This window comes from Falco punctatus (assembly GCF_963210335.1).
Source record: "Falco punctatus genome assembly, chromosome: 2".
NCBI lineage: Eukaryota > Metazoa > Chordata > Aves > Falconiformes > Falconidae > Falco > Falco punctatus.
Window position 1 is genome coordinate 80,128,401 of NC_137581.1, and position 22,338 is coordinate 80,150,738.

The 22,338-nt window shown below is 48.1% G+C and overlaps 1 protein-coding gene across 2 annotated transcripts in view; it reads left to right on the forward strand.

Annotated features, from left to right (window-relative positions):
* CRYAA (crystallin alpha A) overlaps positions 1 to 21,569 on the forward strand; it is a 30,353-nt gene extending 8,784 nt beyond the window's left edge. Inside the window, exons 1-3 of one of the 2 annotated variants that reach the window (XM_080376766.1) lie at positions 1,460 to 16,692; positions 17,642 to 17,764; positions 18,853 to 21,569. In XM_080376766.1, the coding sequence (XP_080232892.1) occupies positions 16,504 to 16,692; positions 17,642 to 17,764; positions 18,853 to 19,062 (522 nt within the window). In that variant the 5' untranslated portion in view covers positions 1,460 to 16,503 and the 3' untranslated portion in view covers positions 19,063 to 21,569. Of the gene's footprint in view, positions 1 to 1,459; positions 16,693 to 17,641; positions 17,765 to 18,852 lie in introns of those variants that run through there. The other variant, XM_080376767.1, reaches the window with a different exon arrangement.
* Positions 21,570 to 22,338: the final 769 nt, after the last annotated feature.

The following is a 22,338-nucleotide window of genomic DNA, read 5'->3' on the forward strand; positions in this document are numbered from 1 at the left end:
TTCATTTTCTTTATCAGACTCCGCGTTCTCATTCAGAGGCGCACTCGGACCCGCCGTAGTACCCTCGTCCTCATCTAACGGGGGGGTGGCTCTCGGTAGCTGTCAGGGCAGCGTGGAGCACCCATTGTGGTGGCACCCTCCGGCGGGTGTAATAGCTCTGTCGCAGATTTTTTAATGGGAACAATTATGCCTTTTGCAGACGGAGCGCCGAGACCAAATAATCGGGTAGACTGCGACTCGGTTTCCCGACCGAGGAGGTCTGAGGCAGCCATAGCCATTTTTTTCTCCGCAACCAGGGATCGTAAATGGTTTATGACCTCCCGGCAGGCAGTCCCCAAGTCCTTGCCCGACTTGCTGCCGCTAAGGATCGCATCGCAAAGGGAATCCCCGACCTCTCGCCACTCAGTCACACTAAACAGCAACTGCGGGTTTTTTAAGTGTCTGTTTTCAGCCACGCACCTACAGAGCTCATGGAGCTTCTTAGTGCTCACGCTAGCCTCTCGCTTAGCAAGAATATCAGTTAATAGCGTAAGTGCTGCTTCTCTTTCCATCATCGAGGAAAAAATGTTCTTACCGGTGCAGGTCCGCGCACGACGTCAATGACGGATTCAGACGCCTTTATTCCTTACGGACACCTTCCTGCTTGAACTCTTCACAGCAACTCTCAATTTTGCAAAGCCCACCGTTGCGATGCAAAGGCAGAGTTTTTCCAGCAATTACCAGCTTTCCCATCATTTGGGCGCCAATTGTTGGAAGAAGGGTTCGCTGGAGTCAAGAAGACGCTCAATATGAGTTATGCATCTTGCTCAACTTTATTAGTTTCTAACGCTACTTATATAGAACCGATACACATGCATATTTGTAAAGCAGAAATATAATTGGTTAGTAGTCTCTAAACGCGCGCGGTTCTCACACCCCTAATTATCATGACTAAAATGAGCATTCTATCCATGTAGCTAGTTGTGTTGCTGTGCTTCAGCCTTGTAGTTTGTTACTCCCTATTTTCCCATACCTGTCCCTATGTTTCTTGGCCCTGCACCTGCTTTCCCAGCAGCTGTATCTCGTTACAGCCACGGCCTGTTGGCACAACATAATTACTTGGTCTCAGGATTCAAGAATAGCTGAAGGCCACCTTTCTTGTTAACTCCATCACAGCAACTTCAGCACAATTCTGATTACAGGCCTATTCTAATACCAGGCCTGGATTGTGCAGATCTTCAGAGATTCTAAGGCCACGCTTCTGCAGCCATTCTTCTACTGCAGGTCACTGCTTTGGAGGCTGCTTCTCCCTCTCCTGCAGCGTGGCCTCTCCCCAGTGTGGCTGCAATGCTGGTGCTGCTGCCCTGTCCCCACCTGGGACACTGAGCGGCCGGGAGCCCCCAGCAATGTGTGGCACACGGCAGAGGTTACCTTACCTTACCTTACCTTACCTTACCTTACCTTACCTTACCTTACCTTACCTTACCTTACTGTCCCAGCTCTGCTGATGTGTGAAACAAGGTGCCAAGGGCTGTGTCGCCTGTATTCACCTGAGTACATAGTTGCAGGGTGATGGCAGGGGAGCCTGATGTATCATTTGGGAGGCGTGGAGATCTTGGGGGAACAGAAAGATGCCTGTGAGGGGACTCAAATGTGGGATCCGCTTTGGGAGAGAGAGGGGTAATTGGGAAAGGCTGCCTGATGTTACAGCGGCATGGGAGGACTTAGGAAAATGTTACTGGACCAGCTTGACTTGTGAGGTGACATCTCTGGGGAAGCTGTTGGTGCAGAGAGAGGGGCAGGACATTGCAGGGAGGCCTTGAGAAGGGCTGCAGATGTGACACCTGAGGAGCTCATGGGAGAAAAACAGGAGCCCCTTGCCTTGTGCAGTGTGCCTGGCCAAAAGAGGCTGTGGTGTGTGAGCTCTGCTTGCCCAGCTCCCTGCAGAGTCTTGCGGCAGCAGGCAGCCCCCCCAGAGGCCAGTGGACTGCAATGAGCCTGCTTGCAACCCCTCTTGCCTCCCCAGGGGGCCAGAGCTGGGCAAGGGAGGCTGCGGGTTTGCCATGAGGTTTTGCTCAGCTCCCAGGGGTTTGCTTTGCCCTACACAGCTGCACTGTCCGGGTATCCATGCTGTGGTGTGCCCATCCTGCCTTCACACAAATTGTTGCCTGATGTGAGCCAGAGGTGGAAGCCAACCCTGGTCAGTCTGTCCCTGTCTGAAGTGAATGTGTGGGTATGTCATGTGGAAGGCAGACAAGCCTGCATGTGGGGCTGTGTTTGTGGCCTTCATCAGAGAGCCCTAATTACTATAGGTGAAGAGGCACAGGAGGAGAAACACCCTGCAAAAGCAATTGCAGCAGAAACCTGCCAGCCAGCAGGTTCAGAGGTGCAGTGTGAAGTGAAGCCTGAGCCCAAACTGTCATTTCTCCACTGCCACCATCACCCTTCAGAGGCCAGGTAAGCTGCCACGGGTCTGATGACCTGTGCTGAAATTGGGCTCTGCTTTTTGCATCATATAGGTGCCTTGGAAAATTTTACACAAAGCCAAGCTGCTTATTTTCAAAGCAAGAAGCTCTAATCCTGTGAAAATATTATTTTCCGATTATGACTTGCAGAATGGCTGATGCAGATCTAATCGATCTGTTTAATCAGTCCTGTGAAAGCACAAGCATCAAAGCTGCTGGCTTTGATGCAGCTGAAGAGCTGTGTTGCCTGGTGTGAATTCTTCTCATTGTTGTTTTAGCCCTTAATTTCAGGGCAGTAACTGCAACAGCAGACTTCTTTGCTACCACCTGACTAAGGAACCAATGAGGTTTAGAAAAAAAGGTCAGTATTGTTAATGCAAAGCTATATGCTCTTAAAGAATTTCCCTGGAGCTTAGCAAGAAATAGATGTTCACAACATCCAGCAGAACTGGATTTTTTCAGGCCAGGATCGATAGTATTTACAGTGCTACTTTTAGCACTGTAAAGTGGCTTTAGCTGAAAAAACACTAGCTCAGTTGCACTGGGGGTATACATCTGCTGCAGGAAAGCTATGTAACACTGGATAGCTGTTGGAAGGTCCTTTGGCTTTAGCACAACCAGAATCATGGAAAGGACCCACCTTCTCTTCTTGGATTAGCAAAAGACAAAGGGAGCTTCCCAGGAGGCCAGGTTTAGAGATAATTTTCAGAGCTGAGCGATACTGAATGCTGGAGTAATACTAGACAACTATTTTCCCACAATATTAAAATCTATTTAAAACAACCACAGCAAGAACATCAGTTTTTGCTAACTTTGTTGGTACGGGCTAGTAAAGAGAGCTGGGAGGTGACAGTGTCATGACCTCTGCTAGGACAGGGCAGCTGAAGCTATGGTATAGCTCAGTAGCTCCTCAACTGGCACAAGGCTACTCAGGCATTTAGCTGATCTTAAATTAAAGAGGCTTCCCTATCCCTTCACTGATGCTGCTGAAAAGTTTTTTACCAGTGCACCTCCTGTCACCTGGAACAGCTTCCCTGCAGTCCCTGGCATTTGTTAGGCTCAGATGTATGCTGCTACTTTCAGTTCTCTAGCCCGTATTGCCTCTTGTCCTGAAGAGCTAAAAGCCTCCCTGTGGACCTGGCAGAGGAGCCCGGGCAGCTGCTGGCGGTGGACTGGCAGCTGCAAAGGGACCTTGGGGGTCCCTCACCTCAGCCACCCATGCCTTGCTGCCCCCAGCTTCCAATCTGCCCATACCCTCCAGCCTGATCTCAGAGAGACTGCAGAGGTGGGCCAGGAGCACACTGCAGCCCTCAGGAGACTTTACAGCCATGGTGTTGCAGTCTCAATGAGCTGGTCTCACAGGCCCCGGTGATTTTCCGGGTCTCACCTGCTACAAAAAAGACCTGAATTATATTCCTTTACTCTGCTTAAGAAAACAAGAGAAAAAAATCACTGTTCATACTTGAAGATGTCCCTAGATTGGAGGGAGCCTACAGCAAGGGGCTCACAGGCTCCACCTGACTCCTTGGCTCTGCCTGGGACCCCTCTGTGGGCCTGATGCACCTCTAGGGAAGAGGTTATTATCCAGAGGTTGAAAGTGGTTGGCTGTAACCCAACCTGACGTGGGACATTTGAAATTATTTGAAAATGGCTGAATTGTTGGCCCAAGAAGTGCACACACTTGCTACAGTTTTTGAAATAACAGTGTGAAAAAAGTTATTTATTTTGAAGCAAATGGCATTTGTGGTGTGTAATCAGGGTGTTCACCACCTTGAAGTGGATGTTGAGGGAGGCATCTCCATGAGATGAAGACGGATTACTAGTCTACCTTTGTAACAGTCATTTAAATGGACCACTTCCATCTTTGCAGTGCCCGAAAGGCAGCAGATACCCATCCAAGCCCATCTCTGTGCACTTTTTCATGCATGCTCTCTCTGCCCTTTGTCTCTCCCAACGAATCAGCAGCTACAATGAGCACCCTAAGGCAAGATACATGGCACTTTAATCAGCATGCCAATGCCTACAAAAGAGCCTGCTTGTGTTTTTCCCCCTATAAACTGCTTTCCTAAGCAGTTGTCTTCACTGGAATGTCATGGGAATTTTGCTGCACTGTGTTTCTAGACCAGAAATGGTTTTAAAGTCACAGCTGTAAAAAATGTCCTGTTAGCAGTGCTTGCTTATTGAGCAGGTATATAGATGCAGGCTCAATAACAGCTGCTACTGACTTCTACGTTCTACTAAATAGCTGGATTAGCAAGGTCAAATCATACAGCTGTCATTCTTCACTCTGTTTTGATGTGGTAGATATTGAGCACTCCTACAGTCCAGCTAAAGTTGGGGAAGAAAATAGAAATTGCTTCTCAGTTCGTCTTTCCTGGTGATTCCCCATCCTCAGTCTATCACTAACCGCGACAAGTCAAGCACAGAGTGCCATCTCCAGCATGTGTCACTGGGTGGGGGTGGAGCAGACTTGCCAATATAGGTCTCTTATTAGGGGTTTTTCTGATTATGGTATGCCAGTCCCTCTTCCAGCACCGAGTCCCTGGCGCATTGCCCAAAAGTGCACTCCTTGCCTGTAGACAGTAGAAGTCTGTGCAGCAATGAAGAGCTGATGCAGCCCCCTTCATGCAAAGGCACGATGCTGGATACAGCACGGGGCACGTGTGCTACTTCTGGGCTAGCGGAGGACTTGGTGCAAAGGTCAGGAGATGCCACATGAGAGGCCAGGAGAACAGGAGCCTCCCTGGCCGTGGATGCAGCAGCTGTGCCTGGAGAGCTGAGGAGGGCTCAAGCTACACACTTCAGCTCTGGATTTTATACAACGTAGGGCCTTTATACTGAGGGCCACATAACATGGCCTTGCTCTGGTGTCAAGCTTCCCTTTGCAGTTGGAAGGGTTTCTCTTTGGCTGTTTGGGCCAGGGAAATACACTCAGCTTGAGAAGGAGGTATGCAGGGGCAAGTGCTTACCTCCAAAGACTACTGTTATCTGGAAGATAGCAAGCTAAAGAGGTGTGAAACTAGGCAGCAGCAGCTGTGAAGCCTCAGCAATTTCCTTTGCACCTTCTTTTGTCTGGCTGGTAACACCACTTCCCTCCTCTTGCCTATCTGTGTAGGCCAGATATTAGTTGAATATGACACACTGCCTAGGGGCTGCTTGGGAAAATCTAGTTTTCTGTGGCCCAGAATGAGCTGGAGAAAACTTTGAAAATGAACTTTAAAAATCAGATCCTGGTTTAAGGGTGAAAATGAAAGCTAATCTCATTTGAAAATGAGCATCTCTGTCTGTTGTTAGAGCAAGCTGATGGGATGGATGAGATTCCTGACTCAGGTAATCTTGTAGGCAGTTTGGGTGTTGGTACTTTTCAGAGGTTCAAAAAAGTCTTTTACATGTGGCTGGGAACAGTAACAATGACCCTGTTCAACCCCTTCCAGAGTTGCTCAAATTTTCAGACCCTAGAGCATGTTTTTGCCGAAGTGCTTTGTAAAGGAAAAGCCAACCTTGCAGTGTGGCAACCTATGGGAATAGATGTTAAATGGATGTAGGCACATTGTGATCTCAACTGAAGACTGTGCATTGCTTCAGATATGCTGTGAAGACACTGGAAAAATTCCCAGCGCTATAGTTTATGGAGATGAAAAGCACTTGCCAACTACAGCAAGCCACAGAGCGGCCACGTCAAAACCCTTGCAGTAACATTCACTGAAGAAGGGCAGTTTTTTTCAGGGCAAAGTCTCTTCTGCTTTGTATGAAGACATTTATTACATGGTGTTACAAGGCCTGCACTTTTACTTAACATGGCCTGAAATTCTTGGGCTCTGGGAATCCCAAAGAGGAGGAGCAGTTTTCAGGAAAGCTGTCCTCATTTTCTCATATATATATGCCAATCTTTTTTCATGCCTTTATTGATTACAGCAGGTAGTCTCTTTTCTGATTGTTTACTTCTTCAACCAAGCTGGGTCCTTGCAGGTCAAGATAATCCAGCCCCCTGGATCAGGGCAGGGGGGTTGAAACGAAGTGGCGCAACCGCAGCAGTGCGCAGTGGCTGAAGGACTGGCCTGTTCACAGCTGCAGCCTCTTGAAACTCTTGTCTTCAGGAAAAAGAAATGCCCACATTCCAGAAGAAGGTAGTGCAAGGGAGGAGGAGCAGAGTGCACAGGGACTGGCATGATGGCTGGTGTAGTGGTATGAGTTGGAAGAACAGGGGGAAGGGTGCTATGTGCCAGGCTCTTGGAAACACTTTTCCCTGAAGGGAACATCCCTTTGCCTTCTGTGGATACTTTCTTTACACCCATTCGGGGGTGGGGGTGGAGGGGAGCACAGTGGGCCGTAAGCAGGTCCAGTCCTATAGCCAATGTGGTTGTGCGTGGTTCCCCATTTTCCCTTTCCAGGGTAATTAGTGCTGATATCTGCATGTCTCTTTGCAGGTAAGGCCCTCCCAGCTGGGAAGTATGGCCCATCCTAGACAGGAGCAAGCTGATGGAGCCCCCAGGACCACATTTTGTCACCACAGAGATTTAGTGTCTGCCTCTTGCTTTTATCCCTCTTATCCTCAGGTCATCCCTGGGCTGGGAGCAAGCTTCCAACCATAGGCTGGGACACTGAAAGAGGAATGGCCACAATAGGGCTGTAAAAGCACTCAGATCCTCATGCCCTTCAGAGGATGATGGCCTGCTTTTTGCTGAGGTGTTGTGAAAAGCAAGCAGCTCTTTGGAAGTAACAACTTTTTTAGGTACCCTGGAACAAGACTGTAAAGCAACACAGATCCAGAGGAAGACTGAACATCCTTGACAGAAGGTTGTAATCACTCAGCAGCACAGGAATACACAGAGGTATCCTGATGAATAAAACTGGGGAGTCAGAGAGGAAAGCTGGACAAGACTTCAGAGTGAGAAGGAAAGGTTGGATGCACTCAGTCAGCGGCAAAACAGCACGTAGCACTGGAAGAGGCACTTTTCAGGTAGCTCAGAGAAGTTAGAAAGCATTCCTCTTGTCATGCAGTAGGTGGGGAAAGAACACCAAGTGTTGGGCAGCATTACTTAGTGCTAATTTCTATTTCTTCATCTGCCCGAATGCTATCAGAAGCCTCCAGAACTGCTCTCCTACATCCACAGCTTCTCATAAAGGGCATTATTAAACATTTATGGCTGAGAGCACCCTCACTGGGTCACAGAAAAGCTCCTCTGTGATCTACAGGTCATTGTGTCACCCTTGTAAGTGAGAAATGTTATGCAAGGACTTCTGTGTTTGCATGCTGTGAGTTTAGATTTGAGGCCCTGCATTGAAAAATTATTGCTCTAAATTTCCCTCCTATTATTGCAGCCACAGCTGCAGCTCCCCTTCTCTGCACCACTCTTCCCAGCTGTAACATGCAAAATTCTGCATTTCTTTTACTCAACAGCTGCAGCAAGGATTTTTCTGTTTGCTTGTTTTCCCTCACTGTATTCGGTCCCCTAGCTATGAACTTTTGGCAAAATATGAAGAGAAAAAGAAGAAAGGGAAAAGAGGAGTTGTTTTAGGCTGGAGATGCTGTGACAGATCTTTGTCATTTAACCTTAATTATACACAGCAGAGCCACTGTTGTCAGTGTTGCATCAACTATCTGAAGTCTTACCCCATCTGCTGCACCTGAGCTTAACACTTTGCTATGGGCTAAAGTCTGGGAAATGCGATGCTCTTCAGCTTGATTATCCCTTAGTTTGTGGTCTTCTCCCCAAGTGTGTGCTCTAGTCCCCAGCCTGTGTGCTCTATTTACCTTGCAAGATAAGAGACATCAAGGGGATGGCTGGCTCACACTGCCTCCTTCCCCTCCTCTGGTGATGCAAAGCAGCCATAAACCTGCGTGCGTAACAGCAGAGAAGAACTGCTGAGAGCAGGCCCTGGCGTTGTTAGTGCGTACACACAGTGACGCACGCAGAGCCAGTCTCAGCATTTTGTTCGCCAGCCTATTGCGCTAATCTTTTTGCCGCTAACCTCCACCACCCTCATACTAATGCTCATCCTCACATGAGTGCACATAAACCCAGCAAGAGGATTTGGGAGCAGCTTAGACAAATGGTTTATTAGGGTCTTTCTCTGCCAAGTGATGTTTTTTCCTAAGGTTCCCATCACCAAGCTACTGTAAAAATAAATTCTCCAAGTCACCAGACAGCTGCCACCGTAACAGACTCGTCTGGCATCCGGGCGTAAGGGACAGGGACCATTATCCCATCAAGAGCTAGCTTTTTTTCTCTCAGTGAGGCTGCTGGATGAACAGAGTGGATCCTTTTGAGCCAGATGAAAGCTGTGATTATTTTGTGTTTCTCCTCAGCACAGGGAGATTTGTAGGTCCTGTGGTGCTGCACAGGTACTTCTGAGCCCAGTGGAGGTTCAGAGAGGTTCACCCCCGTGGTTGCCAGTTGAAGGACGGGCTCCCTGCAGTAGTATCTGGATGCTGTTTGTGTTGTGCAGTTGCGGTAGGCTATCTAGGTTAAATTTAAATAACCTAATTGTACAGGTAGCCTGTGTACACACAGTACCTGTTGGGGAATTGTGCTTGTTTCAGCCTCTGCAGTACCAACAGGTCTCTCAATGCCTCTTACTCTGTAAACTGAATCGATAATGTGACTTGTCTGCCCAAACCCCCTCTCATCAGTGTCCCTTTTACATCTGATACTGCCTTCTTGTCCTGTCAACCTCCTGTCTTCTCCGTGAGCCAACCTCCACGGTCGCTCTAACACCAACAAAAAACTCAATTCCCAGTGCCGTGTTACACCTGAGCACTAAACAACTACTGCAGCATCACCTGCAATTAGGCACTTTTCTGAGCTTTCCTGGGTGGTTTAACAATTCATGCAATGACATATCTGCCTTCAGTGTCTAGTGTTTTCTCCCCAAGCCCTGCTCAGACAGCGAGAGGCAGACTCAAACCAGGACTGTGTACTTCACTGCAGAATTACCAAGTGGCTGCAGGGTTTGTAAATGCCCTTTACAGAGCTGCTTGTCCTGATCAGACCACCTTCCTTCCATGATATCATCTTTTCTCTGCTTGTTTTCTTCCAGTGCTCCTACAGACCTCCTCCTCCTGCCTCTCCTTCCCCGCTACATCAGCACCGCTCGTTCAGTTTCCCTCTTTCCCTGGACCAGCTGATAAAGCCACTTTTCTTCCTGGCTAACCCCTCTTGCAATCACTTTTCCCCTCTCCAGACTCTGCCCCTAGTCTTGTCTGCTCCCCAAGCCTTCCACATTGCCTGTTTGCAAAGTGAATATCCATGGTAGAGCATTCCCCATGCTACCCCTGCTCCTCCCGCTGTTCCATACCTTCCCAGTGCAGAGGCTGGGTATCAGTCCTCTGGAGGAAAAAAAAAAAAATCTACAGGGTCATTCTGCTATAGGCTCTGTAGGATGATCTGCCCAATGCAGGAATGCTCATGTTGGCCATGCAGAAATAACTCGCATCTAAACTGTCAAGAGTAAAAAATTGTATATAGTCAAAGAACCATATAGCAAGATTTTATTTTATTTTTTTAAAAAAGGTCTCAATCTGAAGATATCTCTTATTTATTTATTTATTTATTTATTTATTTATTTATTTATTTGGTAGAAGTTCATACCAAAAAGCAATGGACATAATTTCTCCTTTTCTCTGAAAAGTAGTCAAGGTTTTAATTCCTCAAACTGTTATAGCGCTTAGCATAATTATTTGTTTTAGATGAGTAAATATCATGTCACAAAACAACTCTACCCTCTCAAATTCTCTGGTCTGAAAAAAATGGGTGTAATTTCCAGAGCAAAGGGAATATTTTATACTGCAGGAAGAGGGGCCAATGGAAAGCCCACGGAGATGAGATCTGATTGCAAAGTAGCGGGACTCTCAGCAGCAAGCTCTGTGGAGTTGCGAGAGAAGGGGTTTTATTCACAGAAAAGGCTAGGGGAGTGAAAAGGGCTTAAATTGCACCTCTGCCTTTCTGGGTGAGAGGTTATTTTACTTGTTCCCAGTCACCATGATGATACCTACCTCCTCTGGAAAGTGCTCTGAGATCTACAGATGGGGAGAAGCATCATTGCTGTAAATTTCCAAACCTGCTCCTCTTCTAGTTCTCCCGCTCTCCAGGCGTGCTAGATGCTCTCCTCGCATCTCCCACTCTCTGGGCGTGCTGCTGCAGACTGGGAAGCAGAGAGCATCTCTCATTCCCTATGCAAATCCATTGATGAATACATAAAATGCATTGTGCTGCTAAAACTTGCTGAGCTTGTTTGAAAAAATGCCAAGGATTAACAGCACGTAAATTCACCATTGATTTGACAACAATGATGTTATGTGCCCTAAACACTGATGGGATTTGTTCAGTGTTTAGGATGTGGGCTCTGAGGTGGAAAAAAGGGATTGCTAGTAATTTTTTAAGCCTCTTTGGCTGCACCAAGGCAGACTGTTGGTATTATATAAATACTTTAGATAAAATAAATATCAGTGTTTGTATGAGGAGAGTGGATATTTAACTTTTCCAGTATACAGCTGAATAATAAATCTGACTGTGGATCGCTATAAGCCAAGAAATAAAAATTGCCCCATCCCTCTAAAACAGGGAGGAAGGAGATGTTGGAGTGGAAAAAGAATCCCAAAGGCCAGCAGTAGAACAGAGGGGTGTGCCTTAAAAGCAATGGGACACAGAGTTATTTTTAGGTAGAAAACATCACCTCCACAACTTGTTCTGTCTGTGATTGCTCTCTCCCTGCCTCTGGTGTTCTGCAACATTACAACCACGGTCCCTGTGAGACAAAAAAACGTTGTGACCAAAAGTGGGGGCCACCTGGGACAAAACTTGTGGTACAGGGATTGACCATTCATTAAGCAAGAGTTGCAGAGACGAGGGAAGAGACTGTGTGATGACTTACACCAGGAAAGGCTCAGTCCCTCACTCTCCAAGCCAGGCTGTTGGGAGTTGCATTGGCTCACCTGCTCCCAGCTGGGCAGGTGATGGCTGTTTGGGAGGCACGGGAATTTGCATAATTCTGTAGGGGCATGCTGACCTCTCTTTAAAAGAAAAGCAAACCAAGTTGGTGTGGGTTGTGGGGGTTTTTTTGATACACTTGCTGTAAGTTAGGCTCCCAGATCTATATTTAAACTTGTTAATACATGGCCTGATTTTCAAAGGTGCTCAGCATGTATCAACCCTCCCACTAACAGGCTTCCTTCTTGCTATGAACTATCCTCAAAGAGGGGTTTTCAAGTGTTTTCTTTGCTTTTAACAAGAAACACTTATTAATCTAATAAAAAAAATATAATATCTGCCTTCTTTCATGTCAGCCCTCCCACAGCGTTAGCCCTGCAGCCCCAACCACAGTTAAGCCTGGTGTGCAAATGGCGCTGGTCCTCACCTCCCATGCATGATAAACTTTAGCAAGATATCAACAGCATTCAAAATCGGCAGAAATCACTACTTTAGTGCCTCCTGTGATGTTCGGTGGGCGTTGAGTGCAGAACAAAATGCTTCTAGCTGCAGTTATAATCAGTTGCTCCTTCCGCCATCAGAATCCCAGACATGGTGGAAAGGTTTGGAGCTCCTGGCCATGGCACTGCCCTGGGTGGTTTTGCTGTTTGAGGAACAGATAATGAGTCTTCTGAAGAAAAGACTCTGCCCTTAAAAGGAAAGAAATAAGTGGTCTGTGTTCATTTCTCGGGAGAGCTTTTAGTAAGTGCTTAGCAGCTCAGGAGCCAAAACTGATAATGCTGGCTCCCCAGTGAGCCTGCCCTTTTAGCTTGACTGCTTGCGTACTGTGTCGACTTCTTTCGTCCTTTCCAAAGCTAGGTCTGTGTGAGATTAGGAAAAGCAGGGTCGTTTTTTCTCCCTCACCAGTTTCCTCACATACGTTACTTGCTATTTTCCACCACAGCAAGGCTGATAGGAAGAAAACTTGCAACAAAATCATGTTATTACCTGTCCTGGCTCTGTGCGACTGTCATAAACTTTTTGTACCTCATAGAAATGTCCCTCAAATGAAGCCTTAGTCTGATTAGCATGCTGCAATAATTTTATTATTAAATGTTGGAAGAGATTATTCCTTCCCTTATGTTTGCACTAAATAGTTTACATCTAAATGCAGAGGACCATCTAAATGAGTACAGTTGTACATTTTTTGGGTTGACAGGTCTAGTGGAAAGAAAAAGCACCAGAACTCATTCCTGTTTTCTGTAAGAACTCTCCGAAGAGTTGCACCCTCTGCCCATTAACAGAGACCACCTGGCTCCAGAGACATGCAGACCAGAGCAGAGAGGCTGCCTTTCTTGGCTCTCCTGGGGCTGCGACACAGTAATCCCACTTACAATAGCCCTTCAGAATCCTACACTAACAGTTATACCTGACCACTGGAACACTTGCTTTTCTCTTTACATTGGGCTTGTACATAGCTTGGCAGGGGGGTTAGAAACAGTGCTGGACTCGCCTGGAAATTGGCAGGTGAGAGTCATTCCTGTGAACAGAGTAGCAGCTAAGTACAGGCAAGGGCTGTGCTTGATCACTGGTGCCCGCTTGACTCGGAAACATGGTCTGGGATTTATGCAGCTTGTTCTGGGTGACATCCTTCACTAAATGTCTCATGTGCTGGCAATTGTGCATGACAGTTTAGGAAAGGGGCTCTTTCAAAGGTAAGCTAGACAGCAGATCCTACTGGAAGGCCTTTTGGGTTGGACTTGCATTCTAAATTTGCAGTGAGGCACTGGGAAAACCTGCCTGGATTCATTGCTTATGGGTGTGCTCGTGAGCATGTGCACTAATTTTTCTTCCTTTTGTAGGAATACCAACATATCTCACTGCTTCTGCCCAGTAGGTGATAATGATGCCCAAATGTTGTGCATCCAGTGAGAAGTCTGGTCCCCTGAACTGGTGCAAAATGATTGCTTTCTCCTCTCGTACTGATATCCCACTGTATGGGATTCATCTCACCAGCTCTGCTTGTCCAGAAGGAGGTTAGAATTAGAATTGCCTCCCTTAAGGCAGCTGTTCAGGCTCCCTCCTTAGTCAGTCAAGGTGTAGGTACTGCTGAAAGGGGTCTCATTTCACCTTTCCTACCCACCTACATTATAACGTGAGCCATCTGGAGGCATCTGTCTCCCCCCACTGACTGGACAGGGAGTCTGGACAACTCATTTGGACTGGACAGCTAAATTTTAGACTGTTGGAAATCAGATGTGATGACTCTCAGGAGACTGTTTGTTGCCCAGAGGCATGCAGGCAGTGTGAAGTCTGTATCAGAAAAAACCCTTCTGTAAATAGAATTTACATTTCAGTGAAATATTTTGCCCATAAAAGACAAAAATTTCTTCTGTCACAGATAAAATGGTTATGAATAATTTTAGGGAGAGCCATGAAAATGTGAGTCCAGAAGAAACTAAAGTATAAAACCATAAAGTCAGCTGCCACTTTTCAAGTATTTGAATGTGTGTAACTATACATTATTTTAGATTAATTTCAGATGGAGGCATATTTGTTGTTTTTCTCTCAGCAGCCCATTCCCACCATGCCACTGAACATACAGGGTGCTCTGATCACATGTTGAACACAGACATGCTTGGATCTGGGAGCAAGCTTCAGGCTGTGGGGAGATAATGGATTTTGTTGGGCTTCCCTGTGAGAGAAGTGGTGGGTGTGTGGGCAAGCGTCTGCTTTCCTGGTGCCTAACTAAGAGCATCTATGTGCTGCTGGTCAGTGTAGCTGAGAGAGGTATGACCCACCTGGGATCTTTTCTTCCTCCTCACCCCAATAATCCACTCCCATTCCTGCACAGGGAACACGTTGGAGGTCAGAGCTCAAGGATTTGGCAGTTTCTTACAGACTGAAAGATGCCCAGAGAGGTGCCTGCCATTGTGTGCATTGCTCCCTGAGCTCCTGGCATAACCCTTGGCTTGGGAAACAGGAAGGGGATGTTCCCAACACACTGCAGGGATTGCATCCACCCCTCATGCATGGCTGGGGCCCAAACGGTATGTCAGACCCCCAAATCTGTCTCGCACTCCGTGTCAGGGCACAGTTCCCATCTGCTCCTCTACCAGCCAAATAGTTTGCTTTATGTGCTCCAGCGAGTGGCTTGGGATTTGAACCTGTTCTTGTATCTCTCCTTTTTTGTTCTCCATGTGTCAGGTCACTGCTGCCATCTGGTTAAATACAGGTTAGCAGGTCTCTGGTACCGGGTGGCTGAAGAGACATTTTCTTCTGTCCTGGGGCAAAGACCCAAATTTCATAGAGCTCTTGAAAAAATATCTTTGAGTTCTTTATGACTTTTGTTTGCTTCCCCTTCATTTTCTCAAGCAGAGATGACAGATTTAGGAAAAATGACAGATTTAGGACAGTGGGACTGAGTTGGGGGTTAGATCTGTTGTGCTTTTCCCCTCCACGTCTTCAGGAGGGATTGATCTCATTTTGGCAGCCGGTTTTAAAAAAGCCTTCATGCTGGAGAGCCATGGCCAGACCACAGGGCCTTTTATTGCTGGAATTAGCTGAGGTTGAACCTAAACTCCTGTCTGTCTTCTTTGTGGTCTCTGCTGCCTTTCTGGGTGTTTTTCTGCTCAACCTTTTGCTTTCCATGAAGGAAAGTCTCTGGAATGGTTCCCTTTTTTCCTTCCCTGCCTCCATGCAGTGTGGGGAGGAGTCATGTGTGGGAGTCAAGGCCAAGGATTTTCCAAGACCACGTAGCACCTAGATGGCAGGTGATGTTCAGCTGAATGTCAGTTTGCCTCAGTGCTTTTCTTTTTCCCTCTGGCCTGGACTGATCCCATTTCTCCCAAAGCATGGATGCCAGAATCTCAGCCACCCTCGGTTTATTTAATCCCTGGCACCATGAGAGGATAATTCAGCCCCTCAGCTCTGAAGTGCCTTTTGGAGGTGCCCTCTCCTCTCTCTCCCTCACTCTGCTGACTGCAGAAGGTGCTGAGATGCACAAGACTCCTGATGTAGGTGCTTCTGCTGGCCAGAAGGCCCCTAGAAAGCAGTCCATGCATCACCGGCTCCAGTGGAACTGGGGTTTTGGCTGTCACCGCAGCCTTGTGCCGAGCCTTGCTGTGGAGCTGGGCAGCCTCACTGCCCTTTTGCCGCCCAGTGCCCTCAGGTCCCTAGCAGAGTTTGCTGTCCACGTGCCCCTTCCCCAGTCTGTCCAGGCTGGCAGATGACCCCTAAAAAGTGGCTTTAAGTCAAACAGAAATGCAAAACAGCTGTAACCATAAATGCATGTTATGCAGGATCTGTGTCATGACACCGGGAAATAAATGAATCTCCCATAACACGCCTAAATCAAAACAGGGACACGCTCAAGAGCAGCTTTGGGACTGCTGTTACAGTCAGTGATCAAACTTATTTTTTCTTCTTTCTTTTGGCAAAGTATTTGTTTGTTAAAAACATTTGTTTTGTCAAACCCATGTTCATGCTCTGCATCATGCGTTAGTCCTGCTTCCCTGCCAGTCCCGCCAGGATCCCTGTGCCCGGGGTGTCAGGCCCCTCTCAAGTGGTGGAGACACTTTACAGCATGTCACAAAAAAGGCATCCCTTTCTTCAACCTGAATCAAACTCTTTTTTCCTCACTTGGAAGAAGGCTGTTCCATTTATTTGGAAGAGATTTTGTGTCTCTGTTTCAAGGAGAGGCAGAAACAGAAGCAAATTATCAAAAAGCCAAGGGCGGGTTACAAAGACCCACAGAGCAGACCTCCTTCACAGGCATCCTTGAGATGCTCAGTGGGGTGTCCTGTTGAGCCATCTTGACCCCGTTGAAGATCTGCCAGTACCACTGGGCACCCTGTGCCTCACAGCCTGCAGCCTGGCATTGTCCCTCTGGGAGATCTGGCACCAATTCCAACCAGACTGTCATTTCCAGGTCAGTCTCCGCATTTCTGCTGACCACGTTGCCTCCATCATGAGATCATGTCTTTCCAGAGAAATCCCGCTAATGCCTTCATTCTGCGAGACCAGTATATATAGGGGGAGCTTCCCTGGGGCTGCACTGCGCAGTCCAGCCAAGGCATCGCTGTCTTCCCAGCGACTGCACTGTCCCCACTGCTCTCCCCTTGCAGCCACAGGTCGCAGCAGCAGCAAGCATGGACATTACCATCCAGCACCCCTGGTTCAAGCGTGCTCTGGGACCCCTCATTCCAAGCCGTTTGTTTGACCAGTTTTTTGGAGAGGGTCTCCTTGAGTATGATCTCCTGCCTTTGTTCTCTTCCACTATCAGCCCCTACTACAGGCAGTCCCTCTTCCGCAGCGTGCTGGAGTCGGGCATTTCAGAGGTAAGGGACCTTTGGCTTCCTTTCTTATCCTTCCTCTCCCTCCTTACACCTCCACCTGCTCCTCCCCACCCACAGCTCGCTGGTGGGGGCTGGTGGCTGTAGCCCCATGCTGGGGTGCAAGGAGGACCTCCAACCCACTGCCGAGCACAGACCGTCTGCCTCTTCTTGAGCATGGAGGGAAACCCTCACTAAGGAGGAGGCTTCCCTTTGAGAAACGGAAACCATTCTGGCTCCTGACGGTTGTTGCTGACACGTAAAAGGCTGCCTTTGCTGCCCTTGCACCCGCTGGCCATATGGCAAGGGAAGAGCTAGGGCTGCTCTTGGAGCCAGAGCCTGAGAGGGCAGCTCGGCGCGGGAGAGGACCCCGGTGAGCGGGAGCTTCCTCTGGCCCCCTCTTCTGCCTCGGGAGCTTGGTGGGTTTTGCAAGTCCGCACTGGAGGACCCAGGAGCAGTTCTGTGAAGGCAGTGTGTAGGAAGAGTGCATAGCCATGGGAGTTGTGGTCCAAATTCAGGGACCGGTGTTTTCTCTAGCCCTCTCTTAGTGGCTTCCTCCCAGAGCTGAGACCACAAAAAAAACCCATAAATTGCTGAAAGGACAAAACGTGTGCTGTCAGAGAATATCATACTGGTTTCCATCCCCTCTGGCTGCTGAGTATAAATGCCCGGTGCATCTGGCAGATTGCTGAGTGCAAAGGGGTCCCCAGCACAAGAGTGGCGGTGAGAAGTGATGCCTCAGAGCAGTAGCAATGGTGCAGACATCTACCGTGGTCTCCCGGTGTCCCTGGGTCCCTGTGACTGGGAAGAAGACCCCAGCTGAGGCCCATAGTCACAGAAGGAGAAACTGTGCCACTGCTAGGCCACCCCGTCTCCGGCTTTTAAGCTGCCTTGATGCTGGTGCTGCCTCCACGCTTAGAGCTTGGGTCTTACTGTCTAACAATGCTTGTTTCAGGTGAGGTCTGACCGGGACAAGTTTACAATCATGCTGGATGTAAAACACTTCTCTCCCGAAGACCTGAGTGTGAAGATTATCGATGACTTTGTGGAAATCCATGGCAAGCACAGTGAAAGACAGGTAAGTGGAAGTGATGGTGAAGCAACTGGGGAGTCGAGCTCTATTTTCTTTCTTTCCAATGGTCCTCAGCTGAAGGAAAAAAAAAAAAAAAGAATATATCAGAAGAAGGGGTTATTTATCGATTGTCATTATTGGCATGGCCTGTTCCCATAGAGCCTCAACCTGCTATCTGACAATGAGCTAATCCAGTCGTCTTTTGCTTATTTTCAATCATCATCTTCCATAACCATCAGATGACGATGTCCATTGTTCACTAATAACACTGGACCAGACAAAGAACATCATCTGGCGCTGCCGAAGCATGGCTGAGTTTTCATAAGCCAGAATTGTTAGTGAAAACAGAGTTTTCATATGCTGATCTGGGAGAGAAAAGCAAGAGCAAACAAAACAAAAGAAAACCAACTGAGTGCCTTAGGCTTGGAAACTTTTAATGCATATGTCATGGAAATATCTGTGGGGGTCAAAAAGTGAATTATACCAGCAGGGGTTTAATTCTTCTCATACACTTTTTTGGCCAGACAAAGCTCTAGCCTGGAAGCAGTATGTATTTTTTAATATAGCTATTTTATCCAGAGGAAGAAAGCAGCCGTTTTCATGGCTGACTTAAAAAAAAAATAATTGTGTTTCTCATTCTTTTGGCCAAAAAATAAGGGGGCCAGGTTTGTGTACTTTGGCTGACACGGCATCGCTGCCTAGTAAGGGAATACATGGGTGCACACACACACATTGCTTATACCTTCGCAGAACCCCAGACTTTCTTTCCAAGCATCCTTTGAAATTGGAAGCTGAGGCAGGGCACCCGTCCAAATCAGTTCCCAATGTATAATACAGCCAAAATCACACCCTGCTGCTCTGCTTAGCTCTTGCAGCCTCAGGGGCATTGTGGGGGGACACCTGCCCCTACAAATCTGTAAAATAGAATAAAAAAGCAGAGATGCACCTGGCCATACTGGCAGCACAGTGTCACGATAAGCCAGGGGGAATGTCGACCCCACTCCAACGGATCCGGGGGATCACGTGGAGGGAGGCATAGCGTGGTGCCAGGGGAGTTCTGACGGGCCTTCTCCCCTTTCCCCACTGCCTCTCAGGATGACCACGGCTACATCTCCCGTGAATTTCACCGCCGGTACCGTCTGCCTGCCAATGTGGACCAGGCTGCCATCACCTGCTCCCTATCCAATGACGGCATGCTGACCTTCTCAGGCCCCAAGGTCCCCTCCAACATGGACGCCGGCCACAGCGAGCGGCCCATCCCAGTGTCCCGGGAGGAGAAGCCCACCTCTGCGCCTTCCTCCTAAGCCCGCCTGCTGCTGCAGTATGCGGGCTGCCACCGTCTGCAGGTCTCATTCCCAGAGCCATTGCATAGATATCACTGAATATCTAGAGGGGTTTATTTTGTTGGTTCCCCCCCCTCCCCACCCTTTGTTTCTCTTTTTTTCCCTTTTCCCTTGGATGGGACGAAGGGGCTGGGTGAGCAGCTGGTGGACTCTGAAGCTTAAACCTGTGAGCTGTGCTGTGGGGATGGCATGGATGGCACACGCTGCCATGCCGTTGTACTTGCTGAAAGTGTCTTTGCCTGCTGCTGTAGTCCATAGCCACCATCAGGCAGGAGGGAGTGCACAAGTAACACTGGCTCCTAGTGCACCAAGTCTTGAGGCCAGGCTTGGAGCAGGGGAAAAGCCCTGCAGACTTGCTCTACCCCACTCCGAGTTAAACTGGTTACTCTTAAAAAAAAGCAACAGGGCCAAGCCCCACGCCTGAGACCCTGCATATGTGTGATGAGTGTGCCATGAATTTCTTGCAGCCTAGGAGAAATAACAATATCTTACCTTCGGGGGTTGCAACATATATTTTTTTTCAGCAAAGTGTTTAAGTGTCTCTGTTCACACCACTACCCTGTCATTTCCCTTAGGGACAACTGACACAAGGGCAAGCACGTCTTTCCACTGTCTTAGTAGGCCCTCGGGGGAGAGAAGGGGGCTCACCGCTGTGCAGAGGCTTCACATCCCCAGCCAGCTCTCCCCAGCCTGTGTGTAACGCACCGTCTCCCTTGCTCTCGCTGTAATTGTAGGGTAGCTCCACCTCTTCCACTGGTATCTGGCACTCAACCTGAGAATGTGGTCAGTGGCGGTCAATAAAGAGATATAGGAAACACGCAATTGGCTTTGGGGGTTTCATTTGTTCCTTTCTAAAGCTTTTGAAGTTGGAAGATTAGCGCGGTGCGTCTCACCGCCTGGAGGACACAGTTTCCACCGCTGGAAGTACATCTTGTGATGATGATTTGTCCTTTCTTTCACATTCCTGTTATCCTTCATGCAAGCAAAACAAAAGGATTGAAAAAGAACAAAATTCAACAGCCCAACTACCACACCATTTCTTAAGCTTGTTGCGTCAGTACCGACAGCGATGCAGACCTCATTTGTGTGATACGATGTGAAGGATTTAATCTGAAACGAATGATTAAAGCTGTTTGATGGCAGGGTGGGTAGGGCGTAGGTACTAGCTGTCCCTGCAGCTGCCACACATGAAATCCATGTCTTCCAAGCCTGTGTAGATGTGAGCACTCAAGACTGAAGGTTTCAGCACTCATGCTTAACTCAAGTAGTTTTCCACACAGATGGAAATCCAGGGTGTTCAGCAAAAGGATAGCGCCACTGATAACCCCACATCCCCATAATTAACCCCATAGGTAAAATCAGCTTGGACAGTGAGTGCTTTTCCTCTTGGTAGAGATCTTCATATCCAAGACCTGCAGTTGTGAGTTGGAGCTTCTGAGGTCCACCTTGGGTCTTAAGTAGAGAAGCTCTCTGCTTCCCCAGAAGCAGACTTAAGTTTGTCTCAATCAACATGTCTCTGGATGCTCCCAGGTCATGCCTACAAAACAAGGCAGGGTGACAACAAAACAAGCGCATCCTTCCCAGGAAAGAGCACAGATCTGTGCCCTCATTGCGGGGTGAGGACAGTGGGAGAAAGAGTGTTTGCTCTGCCAAAAAGATAAGTGCATATCCCTTTGCTGCTGATTAGCTGTGAAAAAGTGAAAAAATATATGCAGGGGTTTTTTTTCTCATGGCATGGGTTTAAATATTAATATGAACCGTAAACACAGAAGCTCTAGGCCTATTTAAAATTAAAAAGCACTTTCTTCAGCCACATCTAGGCCAAACCCCAGGGAGGCTTGGCAGTTAGGAGCAAGGACATGGCCCCTTATCTGGAGAAAGCATGTGCCCCAGGGCTCAGCCCTGTCCCCAGCCTGACCCCCCTGAGGCCAGGGGGGCTGGGAGTTACTGGGACCAACATCGCAGGGTCTGCAAAGGAGCCTGTGGGTACAGGGTGGCTGGGGGAGAGCCAGGGAGATAGATGGGCAAGGGTGCAGGAGGGGGGGAGTGCTGCAGGAGCAGGGGTGAGAGGGAAAGGAAGGAAATTACTCTCTGGTAATTAGAAAGCAAGGAATCCCCTCAGCACCTGACACTATTTTAAACCTATTTTGTACTGAGATTAATTATTGGGCAATCCCAAAGCTTTCTACCAAAAAATGTGCAGCCTGTTGCATTTTCATCTCCAGGGGAAAGGAGTGAATGAGTGTGTTTGGGGAAAGGGCAATTCCGTACCAGGAGGGAGCTGTTACTACAGGCATGGAAAGGGCATTTTGACAGAGGCTGTCTCTTGCTGCTTTGCCTGGCGCTAACAGGCCCCTGGCCTCTGCCCCTTTCCCCTTGGAGGCATCTCTTCGCTGGAGCCTAGTCGCCTCCCCACCATGTGCTGACATCTCTCCTGACACAAACCCGGCAAAGCCAGGAGGAAAAAAAAAAAAAAACAAAAGGAAAAAAAAAAAAACCAAAAAACCAGCCCCAAACATTCAGCCCCTGTTCAAACCTCTTAGAGATTTGAAAACAGGGAAACAGATTTTGAGCGTGATCTATGTGAAGATGTTACCTGCAGGTGTTGGAGCAGTGTGTGTTCCTGTCTGTCCCATGAAATGACAGGTGAACCATTTTTGGGCCCCTTTTCCTGTCTGGATGGCAGAAAGTGGAAGTTTTAATGATAGAAAATCAGGGCAAGTTTGGGGTAAGCCAGGAGCCATGCTGAGGGGGCAGCAGCTCTTGCAGCAGCTTTGGTGCTGCAATGCAGCAGGTGCCGAAGGACCCCACAGCCCCTTTCTTCTGGGGCAAATTCTCGGGACACCAGACCTTGACAGTCTTGCTGCCCTGAGAAGGGCTGATTTTAAAAGTCCTTTGCAATCCATCAGCTAATTGAAAACATAAGCTGCTGCTAAAAGCCTCTGCGTGAGGACACGCCGGGCAGCTGGTGGTGTTTTGTGTGTGAGAGGGAACGTGTTGCTGAAGGCTTCCCTGCCTGTCCCCGGCCCCAGAGACACCCTGGCCCCGGGGGTTTTATCGAGCTTAAGCATGGGCAATCACCCACCCTGCTTATCGGTGTCTATGTGTCACTCAAAATATTTCACATTTTTCACCCTGAAGTCTTCCTAGTCACATTGCTCTGGGATACTCCTCCTCTTCTGTGCGCTTGGCTCTGCAAAAATTGTTTCCCTTTGCTGAGGTTAATTTTCATTTAAA